This window comes from Ciconia boyciana, chromosome 16, assembly GCF_034638445.1.
Source record: "Ciconia boyciana chromosome 16, ASM3463844v1, whole genome shotgun sequence".
Classification (NCBI taxonomy): Eukaryota; Metazoa; Chordata; class Aves; order Ciconiiformes; family Ciconiidae; genus Ciconia; species Ciconia boyciana.
Window position 1 is genome coordinate 9,047,650 of NC_132949.1, and position 16,320 is coordinate 9,063,969.

A 16,320-nucleotide genomic window follows, 5' to 3' on the forward strand; every position below is an offset into this window, starting at 1 on the left:
CAGGGATCCCTGCCCCGCTCCTGCCCGCCAGCTCTGGGAGAGACGAGCTGCAGAGGGGCTGTCGCAGCCTCTGCACAGAGACTGCTGGCAAGGGGGGCTCGGGGAGGGCAATCCTCCTCGGGTACGGCATCCCCGGCCCAGGCCGGGGCCGGGCTGAAGCCGCGGGTGCCAGCCGTGCCGCGGGCACCCCGGAGCGGGGACGCCGAATGAGCACGCTGCCCTCTCATGGGAGGAGAGCAGCTCTGCACCGGCTGCGGCCAGGGAAGGGGCTGGCGGGGAAACGGCTCGCAGAGAGAGCCCCGGCCCCGCACAAAAGCTGCTTTTACAGGGCTGTCAGCTCCGGGCCGCAGCGGGGGGAGCAAAGGGCTGGGTAACAGCTGAAGAGCTTCACCAACAAAGCGGGATTCAGGGGAGTCGCGGTGACAACTGCTCCGAGGAGCATCCCCTGCCACGGAAAATGCTGTGCTGCAAATCTGCCTGCAAGAGGGATTTAGCTCGGTTGGCTCCCTGCAGCCCAGGCCGCTACGGTCGGCACTGCTCCCGGTCTGCCGGGTATAATGTGCTCAACAGCCGGGAGAGCTTTCCGTAGGCACAAAAAAGACCTGATTTACCACCTTGCACGTTCTTACTTTCTCCCACAGCAGGTGAACTGTGCAGGCAGTAGCTGTTCCGAGGTCCTCTGCTTACACAGATGCACCCCTCCCACCCAAAGCAAGAAAGCGGGCTGAAGCAAGCCGAGTTTCAATACCCCTCTCTCCACCACAGCTGTAACCCAAGCATGGGTCGACAAGACCCTGTGAAGTGAGGTGAGCAGATCCATGCTGGTTTCTAGCAGGGAAAGCAGCAGCTGCTGGTTTGCACAGACCTTAGCGACTTCAGACAGTGCCTGTTCCAGACAGATGATTCTGTGTTCCCAGGTTCTCCAAGAACCCATTTCCCCTCATGTGAAGCTTGAGCACAGACTGGTCTGATAACTGGTCCGATAACTGGTCCAAACTCAGATCCCTTCTGCAAGCCCCAGTCACAGATACCACTTTTTCCTTGCAAAGAATGGCAACAGCAATCCTCTCCGCGTTGATGCCCGAAATTAGAAGCTATCCCAGGAAATGTCACTGTACTTGCCCTGTTCTCCAGCTGACACAGGCTTGGACGTCACTAACCTATCAGGCTGGCTGTTCATTTGCTTTATCACTCCCGGCTGTGTGCTAGCCCGGATGCTGCAGTGATGCTCAGAGGGCTGGTTCAATTCACGAGTGGCAGAAAACTGAACACCACAAGAAGAGTTCAGCTCACCAAGAGGTCCGAGCCAGCACAAGGGTGGGTATGGCCATACCTTGCTCCCACTGAAAGGGATGATCCTACCAAAGAGGTCTCTTGTGAGTGCTTGTTTCTGTACCTTCTCCCTCAGCTCCCATTACTAACCCCTCTGCTAGCTAGGCCTCTGGTCTCACCCAGTACAGCTCTTCTTCCACCATGTTAAAACTCCTTTTCTAGTCTAATCCCTGAGCTAGGGCAGGCTCCGAGTTGCTGTTGATGATCTTCCAAGTTTTGAACCAGCTGTACGATTGGCCTTGCCCTTGAAGGCAAGCTGATACAAGCTCAAAGTCCTACGAGTGAACCAAAAGCTCATGGATACTGGCAGCCAGTCCAGTCCCGACTGCAGCAGAACAGCTGAGAAGAGATGCAGCCTTAGGTCTAAACAAGGCAGCGCTGCATCAGAAAAGCAATCCTTCTGAAATTCTCCTCCAGCCCTGGTACGCCTTCCCTGCTTGCACAGCTGGGACACAGCTGGACCGGCTGCTGCTCCTCCCGGCAGGCTGCACAGACGCTCGCTGCGGTGGCAGCCCCCCAGTTTCGGGTCCTTCTGTTAAACAAGAGGACACACAACTGTTACAGCATCACATACAGGTGGGAGCCGCCAGCTCTCAAACCAGAAGGGACACGGAATGATTATTTCCTTTTGAACACATTTCCAGTCATCTCTACCTGCCTCAATTTACACCTCTCCAGAAACAGAGGAGGTGCAGTCCCACAGAGGAGTCTTTACATGCCTTGAAAAGATTCTGCAAGCATACTAGTTTAGCCCCAAACCAGTCTTAAAACATGTAGCTGCTTAGTGCCGTGGCTAACGCTCAAGTAGGAATGCAGCCCTGTTCTCTTTGTGACTTGCTTTCTAACTACCACAAAAGAAAGAGCAGTAGTTATTTGCTTTTACATCAAACTGGAGGAAAGGAGCAAGAACATCAGCATGGGTACAGTGTAGACAATCCAACCCCCACATTCCCACTCAGGTAGCCTTGTCCTGTTGGCTCCCCGCTAGCAATTAAAAAAATCAGTATGCCATCCTCCTTGTTGAAATGAGGCATTAGGTTGCAATTGTCACAAGAAGGAAGACAGGTAGATAAATCAGAGGAATAAAAATAAATCGAGTCCTGATTGCAAGGCCACAGAGGCACTGAAGGAGGTACCAGTAGTACCTGCAAATCAGGAAGAACAATGGGATCATCTTAAAGCTGGGAGCACACAAAATCATCTCTCTTGGGAATGAAAAGCAGAAGGAGATATGTTATAAAAGCGTTTCTACAATGGCTCTACATTGCTTTCAGCCACCACAATTCACACCATTTTCTGGAGTTGGGTCTTGTTAAACGCCAAGCACAACATGCCCAGAGTGCCCACAGGGAGAGCAGGGGCTCATTTGCTAATTGTGACTGCCTGGCTGCATTGAGCTAGACAGCATCTAACAGAGGATGTGAACAGGGCACGGGGAGAGATCTTCTGCAGAGCAATTGGAAAGGAGAAAAAAACATTGGTTTTATAGGTGACAGTAATCAAGAAGAGTGTTTACATCAGTTTGGGAAAGGAAGGACACAGGTTTATGCAGAAATTGGCAAACTTGCTGTCTCCACAAAACCATTTACTCTTCAAGGAGTTTCATTCTACAATACATTCATATAAATATTTCAAAAGCCTCCAGGCTGCTGTCCCACACTCCACTTCAGCTTATTTACCTACAGTTACTGGTTTCAACAAAGCTCACTAACAAAATATACAAGTTTTTCCACTTTTCCAATCCTTGTTCCACTACATAGCCAAATTCGTTAAGAAGCAGCTTCAGACACACCGGAGCGCCCTTGGAGGCAGCGCTCTCCCTGAACCCCCGGGTATGGGGTGGAAGGTTGGTCAGCTCTCTGCTTGGAGTCCAGCCCTTCCACAGCGACTCTCTGCACTGTGTGTCTTATCTAGAAGCTAAGCTGAAAGCAGCATGCGACACCTGGAAGATGAAACCCCCTCTCACCAGTGTGAGGTGGCAAGAGAGATGCAACACAAGGCTTCTTGTAATACAGCCCGGGGAGGATGGGGAAGGGGCAAAAAGCACACCTTACAGCCTGGTAACAAAGCTACTGACACCAGCCTTCTCCCAAAGGCACCACAGCCCCAGCAGCTTCCAAAACACACCTCACCATACAGACGTACTAATCACGTGCGGGAGAGCTAGAGAAAGTCCCCAAAGCACCCCCATAGCTATTACCTGAACACCATTTAGCATACTACGGTACTTTGGGAAACAGAGGTGCACACCTGTAGTTTTTTTTCAGATCATGATATGAAAAAAGTGACTAGCCAACAGGGTAATGCAAAATAATTGATTTTATTTAAAATAAAAAGCAAAACCACAATCATCCAAACAAGACAATAAAAGTATCCCAGCTCTGCTGGATGGGTTGATAAAAGCAGCTAACAGCAGTGGCAGGGCTTGGAGCTGACAGTGTGACTGTCAAACGAATCAGTACGCTCTTTCCTTCCCCCCTTTGCAAGGGGGATGCCAAAAACCTCCCATTACAATTAGCCCACACAGGCGTTTCAGATTTGATTCAGTCAACGGTCTTGCTTCCTGCCCCACGACGGCTGGGGATTCAGGGAGGAAAAGGGTCTAGGTTAATTATGAAAGAGGTTGCTGTCTTTCTTCTAAGCATTTGGAAAGGCTTAATGTAACTGAGAAGACAAACTGGAGCCATCGTACCCAAGCTGGAAAGGGGAGGAAGGTATGCCAGTGCTTCCTCGGCGTCACCTGCTCCCGCAGCACTTGTGCAGAGAACAGGTGCTGAGATCAGCGCGCCTGTTGTTCACATCTACAGATCTGACGGGGTATTTATTCATTTACTCCTGAAGTGTCATAGCAGACAAGCCCGTATTGGTTACCAGACTCAGAAGCACGGCCAGAGCTCACAAATCCCTTTACCTTTCGCCAGAGAGGGCAGGACAATGACACTGATACGCACATTACAATCGGGAATCCCACAGTCCAAACCCAGCACGTGGCTCCCTATGCCTATTCCTGCAGAACAAGGCTGCCCACAAAGCACCACCGGGCTGACAAAGTGCCGGCAGGGGCTGAGGCAGAGCAGCGCTGCTGCTTTGGGGCTCAAGGAAACGAGGGGCCCACCGGGTCTGGGTGCTGGACCACAGCAGCCTGCTATATCCAGGGGCTCACAGTACACAAAAGCAGTGGGGTCAGAACAAGAGACATGGATGCCCCAAGAAGCACAAGCCTGGGGAAGTGAGAGCACAAAACCCACTCTCCCCAGTCAGCCTCCCAGAAGCATGGAGCTAGGCACAAGGGGAGCACAGTTTTTAACTTTATTCCTCATTCACCCAACCTGGAACGAGGGCCTGGGAAGCACCAGCTCCCCCTATTCCTGTAAGGCCAGTGAAGCTGACTCCCTGATGAGAGATAGTTTATTCTAGTCCTATTTAAAAAAAATCCCAATCTAGCAGGACCTCCTGTTTAGAGCAGGCCACAAAATGCCAACAGTTAAACTCTGGTGAAAACAAAAAGCCTTGTTCTGCTACAATTTATGCACCACACAGCAATTCTGGAAGGGCCACCACAGAACACCACGTGGCCAAGAGCGCTGAACAACATCCCCAATGTTTTCTGCTACAAAAAGCTAATGCCAGGTTAGGAAGTCTCAGGTTGCTTAGGATGTCTGGAACACTTTTTGTGGGAGGACGACTTCAAAGCATCTTACACAGTAATTACATTTCAGCCTCACAACACCCCTGTGAGGTAGGTATTTTCCTCATCTACTGAAACAAAGCTCACCAATTCAGCTGAGGCAAGAGCCTGTAAGCAGAAGAATCAGAGATCCCAGGAGTCCCAATTCCCAGGTAGCCTAAACAGACACACCTTTGTTTCATATCAGAAAGTGCCTTGTGGAGAAGTCAGTATAGCATTGCTGGTATCACGATGCCTGCAGTCCATTTCAAAGACACTGCTTTTCTGCAAGGGGTGTCAAACGAACACAGGCTTCAATCTGAAATTGTTTTATTTCACTCCATGGAAGAGTTCACAGGCACGGAAGAACACTCTGCACTCTGGATCTTCCCACTCTGCTTCTGGTGGTAGAGGTGTGGCTTTCCTGGCACAGTGATCAGGCCTTCACGCACATGTAAGATTTTAAGACTGCGAAACTTAACCGTGCATGCCAAATGCAATTGCAAGCTACAGCATAAGCCATCTTACTGACATACTAACTGTCAAGCCACCAAAGAAGGCAGTGGACAGTTCTCTAAGGGCTCTTCTCACAGTGACAGAGCTGAGACTTCTGAGCCTTCACCTCTCCAGGCCCCCACATTCTTCCAAAAGGCAGCAGCTGCAGCCTGCTCTGTCCGAGAAGACATACAGATTGTGCAGGCTCCCAGGCTGTTCAACCGGGCAGGAAAAAAGGCAACCTTGGCCAGAAATGCCAGGAGATTGAGAAGTTTTTTTTGAAATGAAGTAATCTTGTGGAAGAATCTGCAGCAGTCTACAGAGCAAGCGTGCTCACTTATGCCTGGCTATCACAGGAAATTCAGGAGTCTGGACAGCTAAGGAGTGTACCAAAACCCCTCCCCCTCTCCATTTTTCCACCACCATGCTGCTCCTACACAAAGTGACTGGCACAGAAGATTCAGAAACAGAGATCCTGACAAACATATTTAGGATTCCCTCGTACAACAGGATATTGCCTGGTCTCCAAGAAGGGAGAGAGCGTTTAAATAGGAAGAGACAAGGTTAAAAAAAAAGATCAGAAAACCCAGACAAGCAATGTTCTGGGCTCCATCAAACCCAACACGTATAAGAAAGTCACAGTTAAGGCTGCCAATCTGCTTTTTAATTCTGCTACCAGTGCCTGGGCATTATTGCATGTTTACTACACGCACACCACTTCTGCTTTCAAGTTTCCTCTCCCAAAGAAGAATGGCTGAAGTGAGATCTAATACCCACCTCCTAGGTCTCAGGAGAGCACCCAAGGAAGCACCCCAACCCGGCTAGCTTCTGGCTATGCTGTTCAGATAGAGAAGAAGGATCATTTCCTTGCAGCACAGCTTCAGCCAGACCGACCTCTTCGCTGACACTACCAGCACAAGCCCCTGCTAAAAAAAACGGCAGCTCCAACAGATCCCTTGGGGATGAGAGCTTTACCCAGCATAATACAAATGCACCTACACAGACTTAAGCAACACATTGCATTTTTAAAAAGCATAAAACAACAATATGTCCCCCTCCCAGTCCTTTAAAATTGGCACCGCAAGTTCCGGAAACGTCTGAACCCATAACCTCAAAGAAAAGCCATTTGGGTATGCGAACTGCACTGGCCTGAACGAGCCCACGGCCCTATCACTGCTTGGTATTTAAAGCCCAGCAACTGTTGTTACAAGAGTCAGACTTTGTGAGTTGTTGCCTAGTGCTAAACATCACGCCTGCACCTAAAGGATTGTAATTACTGGCAAATGCTGACTTTCCCCCCATGGTTTTTGCTGTGCAAGAAACTCCAGGATTCTCCTGCTTCATCGAGCTTCCTATCACAAGGTGCTAGTGCATCTTTGTTACCAGTCATCATAACAGACACAGAGCAAAAGTAAATGGACTGTTGCTGGTTAAGGTGTTCCACCTTAGATGTATGCATGTAGATTAAGACCACGAAAGATGCTTCAGGTCGGTGGTCACCTCCGCTGAAGTTGCTTCAGTGTTTGGAGCATTCATACCACCTTCCCCTCCTGAAATTCTGGTGCGAGATCCGCCGGACGTTTAGATAGGCCAAAAGGGCTGGTGTTCCTTTCCTCAAGTGTACAGGACAACATGTAAACATATGACAGTGTCAAAGCAAGGCAGGTTTTTACATTTACCTGCTGGTTTTAAAAAGAGTTCTTTAAAAACTGACCGTCGTCTTCCTTGCCAGTTACGTGAACCATTAAATACTTGGCGTGTCCTTACCCAAAGCTGGGTTATTAGTGCACTCACTTGGGGCGCAGAGGGGACAAAGCATTGCACAATAATGTAGAGTCGGGGCATTCCCCTAGAAGTTATTAAGGAGCCAACCTTCGACAGCACATAATGAAGATGGATGTCTGGATCGAGGAAGAGTGACAAAAACTTAAGGACTGTGAGAAATAGAAGCAGAAGGGGGTAGAACAGAGCTGGCTGGCTGCTAATGGAGCTTCGATCGGCAGCTGCCTCTAGGTGGGTGTTGTTATCTCTCAGGGGTAGCTGCGGCCTCCACAAGATTCCCTAATCCTGTCAAAAAAAGTACAACTGCCTGTCAACAACTATAGCATTTCCCCTCATATCAGGACAAAAGATTGCAGCATGCAGGTTAATTGTATGCTTATTCTTCCTACAGAATTGTACAAGCTATGTAAGATTTTATGTTTGGAACTGTTTCTATCAACTAATCCATCACACAGCTGGAGCAGAAAGCCCACCCATCCTCACAGAGTGAAACGATCAACATACAGGAGGAAGAACAGTGAAACCTGGAAAGCAAGTGTTCTAGGCAACGTGCTAGTTTTAAATATTTAAGGTATTCATTTCAAAATTTGAGGTGCAAACAACTGAAAAATGCACAGGATTTTCAGAAGAACAGATCTATATGTGTGCTCTGCATTTTTACAGCTTTTTTTTTTTTAAAAAGCAGGGTCTACATTAAAGTTTGTTATCTCCTGCTGCTCATTCCCTGCCTGAAGTCACACTGGCTGCTGAAATGGGATTTGACAATGTCTTAACAAACTGTTAAAACCTCTAGGGCAAAATAAGCAGTCAGCAAGATAAATGGCTGCGAGATATCACAGCAAGATAAATGGCAACACGTACAGGAGCAAACAGGTCTTTAGGCAGTACCCTACACCAGGAAGTCAGGCGTGATACAGGCAATATGGACCTCCTCAGGTAAATTACTACTGCACACCTTTAGCAGGCCACACAGTAAGTCACCACAGCACTTGCATCCATGCTAAACCTGGAGTATCCAACAGCTCCGTAACTAGACAGCACCCTAACACAGGCAGGCAGCTAATACAGCAGCATCAGTTAACCAAACTGCAAGGAGTTTGCTTAAGAATTTTGGCAAGCCTCTGCTATATGAGAAAAATGCGTGATTTAGCAAAGAATTTCTAAGTTCCTCCCTGCAGTACACTCCCAGATGCCCAGTGTTTCACTGTTTTTAACCTGGCAAGTCCAGAGAGCTTCCTTCCTCAGGAACTTTACCCTAAGCAGTATCTATTCTTGGTTCTGCAATATTAACTTTCCATCCTTTCGGACTGACTAGAAACTTGCTCTTTTTCCTTTTTTGAATAGGTAAACACAAAAATTTGGGATTAATTTTGCCTTTAACAGATAAAACAGTGGGCCAAATTGAAGTAATCCAGGCAACAATAAAAGAAAACATACAAATACTTGAATGGTTTCCCTTTGGACAACAAGGCATTGAAACCTGAGTCTTGCCTGATCATTCCTCATCTTTAACTGTTTACTACTCATTTGTGCTCTCTGAAGAGCACAGTTAAACTATTCCACCTCTCCCATTAAACAAAAACAAAAACTTTCTCTATTAAAAGACACAACTAGGAAAAGTAATAAAACTGTTCATTAAATAAAGTAAAAACCTCATTTTTAAAAAATATCAAGAATCTTAGTTTTCAGTTTGGAGCAATTAAAATAAATCATGGAGGGAAGATATCACCACTGGCCAACTGCTTTACATTCTGTAAGGGACCCCTTGCTCTCCATCCTTCTGTCCTGATGAATCACCCTATCGTAACTCTGCCAGCTCTGCCTTGTATTGTCTTTTGCTTGTTTAAAAACAACAGTTGCCATCGGGTCACCTGGAGGAGCTGCGCTCTTTGCTCACACAGTCGTCCTGGGAAGTTGTATCACCGTTACCCATCATGCTGCATGTTCTCCTCTTTTTCCTCCGGTGCATCATCCCCTCTGTCTCAGAGCCAGAGTCGCACTGAAGTATGAAGAGATGAGACCAGAATTCAGAGAAACCTAGTAAACTGTTTGTGCTGTGGAATTCACCATACGAGCTACCTCAGCAACCCTGAATAATCAATATTCAAAGAACACGCTATTTTAGGTTAGACGCATGAAATAAATTTTAAATTAAGCTTTAAAAGACAAGCACAGGTATGTTCTTAGATTTCATCACTGACTAAGCTGGTTTGGGGCAACACAATTGGTATGTTCATTTTGGCTCCCAGAAGGACCTAATTTTCTGAGAGCAGACTCAGTGCCTTCTGAAGCAGTTAGGTGCCTAGAAGAGTCCCCGTCATAACTGACAGTCTCTGTTTTGGATCTTGTTCCCCCTCCCCATTTTTAAAAACACTCATTTTGCAGCCATTTTACACAAGCATGGCTTAGCTAAATAAGCGACAGATTTATATGTAATATAAACATAGATCAAACAAACCAAATTCATTTAGCAATATAAAGAGAGGCTCCAGCAAACAGAACCTGCTAAGACCAACAGGCTCCCCCACCACGTAGATTTGTTTAGTTGTTTTCTATTAATTTCTTCCCTAAGACATGAATATTAGGATGAAGACACACGATCAGGTATGGAAAAAAACAATATAGTTGCAGGATATGGATCACCTACTGTATTAAAAAGCATTACCTCTGAATCGGAATCTGAGGAGCTGGAGCTTGAGGAACTGGAAGAATCACTAGAACTATCGGAAGCAATACCAGTAGATTCCTGCAGGTCAACTGAATCAGCCAAGGCTGCCAAGTCAGGATGTTCCTGCTTTAGGATCCTAAATACAGTTGAAATTTCAGGGTTAGCCTTTGAACAGTAACACTGCATGTAAATGAATAGGGTATTTTGGGGTTTTGTTTTAAATAGAGAACATGAAAAGCAAGCTACTAAGTCTCTTACCTGTACCATTTCCGTGACAATTTGGGTCTCCCTCTTACCGTCTTGTGCCACACCACAGGGAAGTTAGTACAGCTTGCAAAGTTTTGCGTGATGGCAATAGTTGTGTCAAGATTGAGAACTACATGCCACCAGCCACCTAGAAATACACCACCAATGACCATTTCTGGCTACATAGCAGAAAGCAAGTTCAAGAACAGTCGTGAGCACTTTTTCCATAGCACAGGTGGAAATTGGACCTTATCTTCCAAACCCAGGTGAGTTTGCCACCATGTCATCTTTCCTCAGTCTTATTTCAGCATTCACTACAATGCTTCACAGATTCTTGTTACAGAGGGCCGCTCAATGCTCTGACCAAATTATCCAGCTCACGAACAGTACTGAAGGCCTGACTTGACAGCAACACACTGGCTACTGACAGCTTATTTAACAGCAAGAGCTATTGTAACCCAGACTGCACAGAGACCCTCTCTGTTAAGCTGGAGAGCGCTTTCCATGCTGATTTAGTAAGGTTCTTATGACTACAGACTAACCTTTCATTTAAAAATAGATGCAAAATTGTTTCCCCACACAGGATAAAAATAGACAGTGGTGTTCTTACAACCCACTTATAACCTCATAAAAAGACTAAGGAAACAGTTTAATGGAACCCGACAGCTACAAAATCTTAACAGAAGGTACGCTGAGGAGTCACTAATAAGTGCCAAGACAATCACAAGGCACTCTTCAAACATGAAGTCATCTGTATGTTAGAGACAAGCAATGTGGATAGAAGCTATGGGCCATGCTGCACAAAAATGCTGCGAGATTGAGGTTAGAATTTGTCCCTGAACTCACCCGCTTTATCCACTAGCCACCTCACCTCCTAGTTATAACAGGCACACAATGTGCAGCCACTTGAAGAGAATGGCATCCTTATCAGATCTTTCTTTAGCTTTTGATTTCAAATGCAAGATGAAGCATAACCACAGAGAGGTGGGTGGAAAGTGTCAGTGCCTTTAAGTAGTTCTTTTTCCACAGCTAAGAAAAATTCATATGCAGTCAGACTACCCAGGCTGCAAAATTCAGTCATGAATTTCCTACAGTGTATATAAACTCAAACATTTTTGTCTAAGAAGTTACTAATACTCAAACACCTCTATCATTTTATGCCTTGATGGTTTCCTATTACTGCAATTTAGTTCAGGATCACATTCCTGTGATGCTGCAAATGAGGTCCCATTTGTTTTGTCATCTGTATCACATGCAATCCTGTGCTACAGGCCATATATGTTTCAGGACATTCAGAAAATAACTGAATAGTCTCAAAGAGCGCCTCACTATATCCCTTTTGAAACAGCTCAGAATAGTTTATTTTGTAAGAGATGGCCCATATAAGAAAACAAATATTCTCTTGGTCTCTACTACGTACAAACGTTAAAAATATGCTTTTCTCTCCCAGAATTCCTTACTGGAGAGATTCGTACATACCTGGCACAAAGACTGTCTCGCCTGGTTTCTGTAAGATTTCCAGGGGTTTGAATTCAGGGGGCCAGGTGGGAAGCTGTGTCCTAGGATATATGACATTGAACCAAGTGATGGCCTCATCCTGCTGGTTCCCTCCCTCTTCTCGTGTCACTTTGATCAGCTCTCTGGGAGTGCTGGTAGGGAACAGGCACCAACGCTTATGTCCCTGGACTAAGGCATTCCACGCACTAGTTCCCAAGGGATCGATGTGAATTCCTGTTCCAGAACGAGGTGGGCCCATCACAAACCATCTGCATGGGAGGAAAAAAAAATCCTTTAGTCATAGAGCAAACAAGTAGCTACCTTCTCTTTTCTTCACATTAGACAGAAAACTACAGCTGTTAATTTCACATACAGTTAGAAATCAAGGTAGTTACAGTTCTGTAATTTATCTTCTTGAGACTGTTAGGCTCACACTACAGCAAAAGATACAACATGGGTTTAACCTAAAAACCAACGTGAATTGGCACAGGAATGACTCTGGGACAAGAAAGTGAAGATAGCGTTTTAAAAGAAAATACAGCTATGGAATATAAACAGTTCTTCAATAACATATATACTTATTTCAAGGTTTATGAATGTGGTTAAGTCGTAACAGCCTGCATTAGGATTCTTACTATGCAGGGGGATTCTCCTAATCCTATGTTTTTCTAAAATTTGCTACTCAAATGGATCCAGAACTGCAGAACAATGAGGAACAAACAAAAGGCAATATAAATAAGGAACAGAGCAAAGTTACACAACCCTGGCCCCCCTCTGTGCCTTCTGTTCATTTACAACAGGCTTTTCATTCTAACATTTAACTAGTTGGAGCTTATTCTCCAGTGACCATTCAGGATTTGGTGTGTATATTCTCATTCCCCATTTGCAAGGTTTATTTCTCCCTATGGAGAACTTTATCTACTACACATGTTTAACAGCAACAACACCTTCAATTGCTCGTTTCCCCTGTAACAGAACAGTAAGATCTGCCATACCAGATAAAGCAGTGTAAGTGAGGTGACTTAGTACCAGGCGTCAAGAGGAAAAAAAATTGTCAATAATTGTTTATTGGGCAGCAGGGAGGGTAGAAACTAAAGCACCAACAAGACCCCTCCATCGCATGGCTGACAGGCAGGCAATACCCAGCAAGACAAGTTCAAAGGTTCAGAAAATATCGGAAGTCAGCAAGCTCTCCATCTCCTCTTTCCAATGCAGGTGTAAATTAAGCTGGTTTCCAAGTATCACTTGCTAGCACCAACCATAGGACTGTAAGTTTGGTCATCAAGCTGTGCTCTTCCTACTTCACAAAGGAGCCATAAAAACGTAAATAGGCAGGTGTTTGTCACTTCTATTGTCAATTGACTCTTTAGATTCATATTAGCCTTGGAAAGCTCATTAAACCACAAGCAGAACAGTCAAAGCTTTTACTAAGAAGTCAGAAGAAATTAAACACATAAAGATCTGTCTGGTACACAGATGCACTGTTCAATACCATTTTTCTGACTATAACCTGAATCTACACACAGGGAAGATTTTAAAATCCTTATTTAGCAACACTATCATTTACCAGCATCTTCCTCCAGGTGTTTAATTTACAATGAACATAACCCAGTTTGCCACAAGACATCAAATTTACCGTTAAAAACTTCACAACCTGTAACTTCAATTTAAAAGCAAAAAACCCAAACCCCAACCTGCCCCCCCAAACTAAAATAGCTGCTTCAGTAAATGGCTTCCAAAAATTACTGCCTTTATTTCAAAGAGGAGCAACTCCAATAAAGATGCTCTAAATAGCAGAAGTTCTTACTTTAAGATCTATACACTATTATCAGACACCTCTCAATCCAGAGGTCAATCTGTACAGTTCATATCCTGATCATAGTAGAAAGCACCACTTCCTGTTGGATTTTCAATTATGCTCTTAAACTACTGGATACTCTTCATCCATTTCTGTACCTAGATGAAACCCCTAACTCCAGGAGGCATCAGTGTGCTCTCTTGCATCATTCACCTCTCAAAAAATGGTAACAGCCTCAAACAAATCCACATTTTCCAGAACAAAGTACAAGAATTGTGAATACCAAAATCACAAGCAAGGAGCTCAGCATGTACCTGTAGGTGGGGAGGGTGTAGGGAAAAGAAATATCTACATAAGTCAGTCACAACCAGATTACCTGGTTTACCTATAACTTGGATAAATGATTCCCAGTTCTGCAAGCGGATTCAGTTTCTACTAGAGACTACATCTGGTGTGCTTTTGCATTTGATCACAGCATTGTATGTTCTTCTTAGGAGCGAATTATAAAAAGGGTCTGTAACAACACTGTAAAAACACCTACTTCAGTGATCTTAAATAGAAGTAGTTTCATGCTTCAGTCCTGCAAAAGCACAACTGGACTACAGACACGTGAAATATTACAGAGAAGAGAAGAGGACCATTATTCATTCCTTGTTCTACTTTATTAAAAAACCTGAAACACTAAAAAACCCACATCACAGCCTCATGTCACTTGAAGGGCAAGGCATTCTCTGACAATTATAATGTGGCTGTAAAGACTCTAATTACTTAGGAGCTTTCAGCTTATGCTCATACTGCTATGAAGCGTTACATTAACATAGATGGAAATCCCTTTTGTATCTAACAGCCCAAATACAAGGTTTTTGCATTTGATTTCAGGAACGAAGTGTCATTTCAATCCTTTTTCAATCAGATGCAAAAAAAGAGTTGAAAAGACTACATGGATGTGAAATATTGTTCTCTCTCAAAATAATCTGAAGGAGAGCTAAGAACTAGTCTCCACACTTCATAGTAATCTAGCTTAAGATCTTTACCTTAAAAGGACTGACTCATAATTAAACAAAATCCCACTATGTACATAAGCCACCAGGGCAAAACCCAGGAGCTAGTCCTGAAGTACTTAAAATTTGAAAGCCAGAAGGCACACAGAGCAAGAAATTAATCTTCATAACTTTCAGTAACCATGTAAGTTTTTCAAAATCTAAGAAGTGAGGTAAACTGACTCTAAAAAAAAAGAAAAAACCCCATAAACTTGTAGCAACGCCGGTGACAGAACCAGAAATTGCGATACACAAATCTGCCCTTCCCTCCCTCTGGGTTACAGATGTATGCTCATTTCAAAATAGCAGACGTAAAGCTATCACTTTGTTTTATACAAGACAATCATACCTATTTAGGAATAGCTAACAACATGGAAAATACCTACTTTTATCTTGCTGTCACTGTACTATACCTGTAAGGCGGCCTTCGTTTCTCCCCTGCATACTGAAACAGATCATCAGTGAAGAATTTGGGTACTTTGTAGTCCTCCAGGAGTTTCCTGCGCTTGGGATGCTCTCCATAACTGCTGTCAAAGATGTAGAGCGGGCTGTCATCACGTGTGGTTTCCATATACTCTATGTAGTATTTCATCTTCATCTTCACAGAATAACCGTCATTGTCCTCCCCACACTTGAACTTCTGGTTCCTATACTTGCGTTTCAGTCGTTCCAGAGTCCACTTCTCTTGGGCAGACCAGCCCACCTGAGCATTCAGCAAGACTACAGGCTTGTAAGGTTTTTCATAACGCTCAACAAATTCCTCCACTGTTAACTGGAGTGCATCTGCCCTCTCCACATTATCCTGTGAACCCAAGAGAGGAATACAGAACAGATGTTAGGACAGACTAACATCCTAGAACCGCACTTTCTAAGTCAGTGTGGAGGAGCTTCACACTCATACTTTGCTCCATACACCACGAGGGTATCGAGCTGCCTACGTGTTATTTTAAGCTCCCGAGGCTGCAGTCCTATTTCTCACGCCCCGCTCCTTGCGCCCATCACTGACACCAGCAGGCCGAAGCCATTTGGCACTCCTCCCCACCGAGGTAACTCCCCAGGCGGAGAAGCCACCCCTGCCCTCTCGCCCAACACATCCCCTGCTGCATTTTATCCCCGCGCCGCGCCCGGGACCCCGGGAAGGCGCCTGGGAATTACGTGGGCGCACCGGCACTGAGGGTGCCCATCCCACGCCGACGGGCGCCGACCTCCCCGCACCCCTCGCCACGTGGAGGGAGGCAAAAACACGGGTGCTGCTTGACCTCCCCCTCCCCGCCCCGGCACCCCCAGGGAGCCCCGCCAGCTCTGAGGCAATCCCGGCCTCAAGAAAGGGCCCTTTCCCCGTTCCCATCAGACTTCCCCCAGCCCCCGGTTCCCTTCAGGCCTCCCCAATCCCCTCAGGACCCCCTCAGTCCCCCGTGCCCCCCCGTTCCCCTCAGGGCCTTCCCATTCCCCACCCCGTTCCCCTCAGGCGAGGCGGGGTCACCGCGGCTGGGGCGCACCTTGCAGGCGGCGGGGCTGAGGGGGAAGGTCTCGCAGTAGTTGTGGCGGGTCCAGTCCAGCGAGTCCTTCAGCTCCGGCCGGGCGCTGCGCTTCGCCTCACGGATCCGCTTCTTGCTCTTATGATTCATGGCGGCGGTGTTAGCGGCAGCGCTGGGGGCCGTCACCACCCGCCGCCGCTGCCCCCGGCGTGCCCCAGACTCCGCTCCGCGCCCGGCCCGGCCCCGGCCCCGGCCCGCCTCGCCCCAGCCCGGCCCGGCCGCCGCACCTTCGAGAAATTTCACCCCCTTGCCGCCGC

The 16,320-nt window shown here is 46.2% G+C and overlaps 1 protein-coding gene across 1 annotated transcript; it reads right to left on the minus strand.

The window, feature by feature from the left end:
- Positions 1-3,633: 3,633 nt before the first annotated feature.
- Positions 3,634-16,274, minus strand: JMJD6 (jumonji domain containing 6, arginine demethylase and lysine hydroxylase). The gene is made up of 7 exons (XM_072880925.1): positions 16,025-16,274; positions 14,939-15,327; positions 11,670-11,956; positions 10,203-10,338; positions 9,942-10,080; positions 9,148-9,275; positions 3,634-7,561 (listed from the first exon to the last, which is right to left on the minus strand). The coding sequence occupies exons 1-7, from the start codon at positions 16,151-16,153 to the stop codon at positions 7,525-7,527; spliced, it is 1,245 nt and encodes a 414-aa protein (XP_072737026.1). The 5' UTR covers positions 16,154-16,274; the 3' UTR covers positions 3,634-7,524.
- Between the last annotated feature and the right edge of the window lie 46 nt (positions 16,275-16,320).